The sequence below is a fragment of the Balaenoptera musculus genome, chromosome 16 (assembly GCF_009873245.2).
Source record: "Balaenoptera musculus isolate JJ_BM4_2016_0621 chromosome 16, mBalMus1.pri.v3, whole genome shotgun sequence".
NCBI classification, from domain to species: domain Eukaryota; kingdom Metazoa; phylum Chordata; class Mammalia; order Artiodactyla; family Balaenopteridae; genus Balaenoptera; species Balaenoptera musculus.
The window spans coordinates 47,659,730-47,662,811 of record NC_045800.1 but is presented as its reverse complement, the minus strand read 5'-3'; the positions used below and the strand labels follow the sequence as shown (position 1 = coordinate 47,662,811).

General features: G+C 38.4%; 1 protein-coding gene across 1 annotated transcript; it reads right to left on the bottom strand.

The window, feature by feature from the left end:
- Positions 1-1,117: 1,117 nt before the first annotated feature.
- On the bottom strand, positions 1,118-2,738 carry FAM220A (family with sequence similarity 220 member A). The gene is given in 3 exon segments (XM_036828074.1): positions 1,118-2,229; positions 2,232-2,540; positions 2,702-2,738. Coding segments are annotated over 3 exon segments (546 nt in total). The 3' UTR covers positions 1,118-2,029.
- Between the last annotated feature and the right edge of the window lie 344 nt (positions 2,739-3,082).

Genomic DNA, 3,082 nt, shown 5'->3' with positions numbered 1-3,082 from the left:
TGTCAGTTTTTGCTTCACATATTTTGCATCCTTATTACTTTGTACATAAAAATTTAAGATTGCTGTCTTCTTAGTGGATTGACCCTTTTATCACTATGAAACATCCCTCTCTATCCCTAAATTTCTTGCTCTAAAGTCTACATTATTTGATACCAATATAGCCACTCCTGCTTTTGATTAATGTTTCAAAGTATACCTTTTATTCCATCCTTTCACTTTCAACCTCCCTTTATCATTATATTTGAAGTGAGTTTCTTACAGACAACATATAGTTCATATAATTGGGTCATATTTTTAATGCACTGCCAATCTCTGTTTTTAATATTTAGTGTTGTGTTATTTAATGTAATTATGATGTATGCATATTTAAGTCTGCCATTATTTTTTATTTTCTGGTTGTTCTCTATGTATAACATTTTTCTGTTTTCTTTTCCTGCCTATCTGTGGGTTAATTGAACATTTTTTAAAAATTCCATTTTGACGTATCTATCGCATTTTTGAGTGTACCTCTTTCTACAGCTTTCAGAGTGGTTGCTCTAGGTATTACCTTATAAATACATAACTTGTCCCTGTCTACTGGCGTCAATATTTTACCAGTTTGAGCGAAGTATAAAAAACTTACCTCTCTTTATGCCCTTGACCCTCCCATTTATAATTGTCTTATTTCCTCTATATACATTGAAAACCACAATAGACAGCTATAATTTTTGCTTCAACAAACATAATTTAGAAAACTCAAGAAAAATACAGTGTATTTATCCATATTTTTACTCTTTCTGTTCTTCCTGATGTTTCAAGATTCCTTCTTTTATCATTTCCTGATGTTTCAAGAACTTCCTTTAGTCATTCTTTTAGGGCAGGTATGCTGGAGACAAGTTCTCCTAGTTTTCCTTCATCTGAGAATGTCTTGATTTTCCCCCTTCATCCCTGAAGCATATTTTTACTAGATATAGAATTCTGCATTGGCAGTTCTTTTCTTTCAGAATTTGAAAAGTGTTGTGCCACTTCCTTCTGGCCTTAATTGTTCCTGATGAGAAACCAATTGTAATTTTCTTTTACACACATAAAATGAGACATTTATTATGCCAAAGAATGGGCTTTATTTTTCATTTTCCCAAAACACTAAAATAACACACGACATAGTAATTTAGCACACAATATAAACTAATATATGCAGTCAAATTCTGAAATTGGTTAAGTCTTACTTTGGGACTCCTTAAAAACTTACATTCTTAAGTGCCTTTTATCAAAGTTATCAACACACAACAAAAGGAGTTAACCCAGAAAAATCTAAGTGTAAGAGATACCTTGACTCCTATAAACTGGAGACCTTCTATAAGGGAAATACTTGATTTGCCTCTCTATAACTGAGCAACGACAGATAGCCTCAAGCTCATTTTTATTTCAAATAACACTGCTAGGGTTCCTAATTAGAGAAAGGTTTATCTAAAGGTAAGGTTAATGTTGCAACTTTCACTGTAGGGCCTCCATTTATTGCATTTGAAGTGGAAGGAAAGGCATGAGAGAAGAGAAATCAAATTTTGTTGACCAAAATTATTCTACAAAGTGCAGAAATGGTAACAGCTTACCATCAACTCAGCCTGGCTCAGAGCAAGTACAGAGGGGTTGATTTTACAAACATCTACTTCCATTAGATGGTCAGAGACAGTCTGGAGAGACAGTATCTGGGACTGTAGCCCTTTAGAATGGGTGTTGAAGGCATAGTAAAAGCTTCATGTTAAATCTTTAGGGTCTAATCTGATATTTATGTAGGATATATCAATATTCTCCTTGAAATGGTTTCCCAATCCTGAATGTTTTTCAAGCACAATTTGAAAGTCAAAAATTTCCTTCCATATCAACCAGCTTTCCATGAATTTGAATTCCACTTACTTTAAGTCTATCTGGTCATACAAACCAAAGCAGGAGCTTCATGGCTGCATGGTTTGCATCCAGACTTAATGCAAAAGAAATCATTTAGGACAACTTTTAAAATTAATCTCACTATTTTAATTGTTCTGCTTGTACCTTAATTATGGCATAACAGATTTGCTAATTCAAAAGCTTGTAGAGCCAGTAATGCCAGTGTTATCTGCAGATCATTTGGGGTACTTTTTTCACATGAAAGCATTTTCTTGTATTCTACTGTTTGCTCTGAAAACATGAGCTTTGAATGGCCAGGGAAAACACATTTTGTCTCATCATTCAAGAATATTTGGGGATGTGCTGCAGCAGTGTAGACAGGATGGAATGCAGGCAAGACAGTTCCAACTCAGAGTCTAGCCTCTCCAGAAAAGCACTTGGTGGTTCATTCTCACAAATCCCCATTTCTGACCATTTTTGAGAGGATGGTAGTCCTGACTCCCCAGGCTCTCCTTTGTGGCTCTGTCCTCTGTGGCTCTCAGTGGCTGTGGGCCCTCCTCCCAGCCAGTGCCTCACCTGAGCTTCTCCAGTGCCACAGGACACCCCAGCAAAACACTCTTTTGCAGGAGCAAAGAACAGATCCAGTCTTCCTCTGAGCAGCTGCTGAAGCTGAATTTCTTCTTATTGATTCTTGCAAACATGGAAGTGCTTTGTTGCCATCGTGAAGCAAGAAGCTGACCTTACTCAGATCATTTTCATTTCCAAAGTTAACTCCTCATTTTGTGAATTACCATTTACATCAACTGCAAGCTTATTCGTCCTGGAAGTTATATCTGACGGGCAAGGGCTCTCCTTCTGCGTTCTGTTAAGTCCATACAGTATTTTGAGTCATCACCTGCTCCCTTCTCTTCTGCAAGGCGGATGCTGAGAGTCCCTCATGCTGTGTGTTCTCTGATGCCCTGAGCCTAAGGACACGTCTGTCAGTCCGAGGAAGCCTTCGATGGATCTCAATATGAACCTGCATGTGGACTTTGAGCGTCATGGAAGCTATGATGAAGACGTAGGGGAAGTTGATGTGCAACCACCAGGCCAGGTCGAAGATGAGCAGTATTTGGGTCAGCCCCTTGCAGAAGACCCTGTAGGAGCCGGTGGCGGCCGAGTGTAAGAGCCGGACAGCCCCACAGAGCTGCCACCATATAGACCCACCACCGTGATGTCT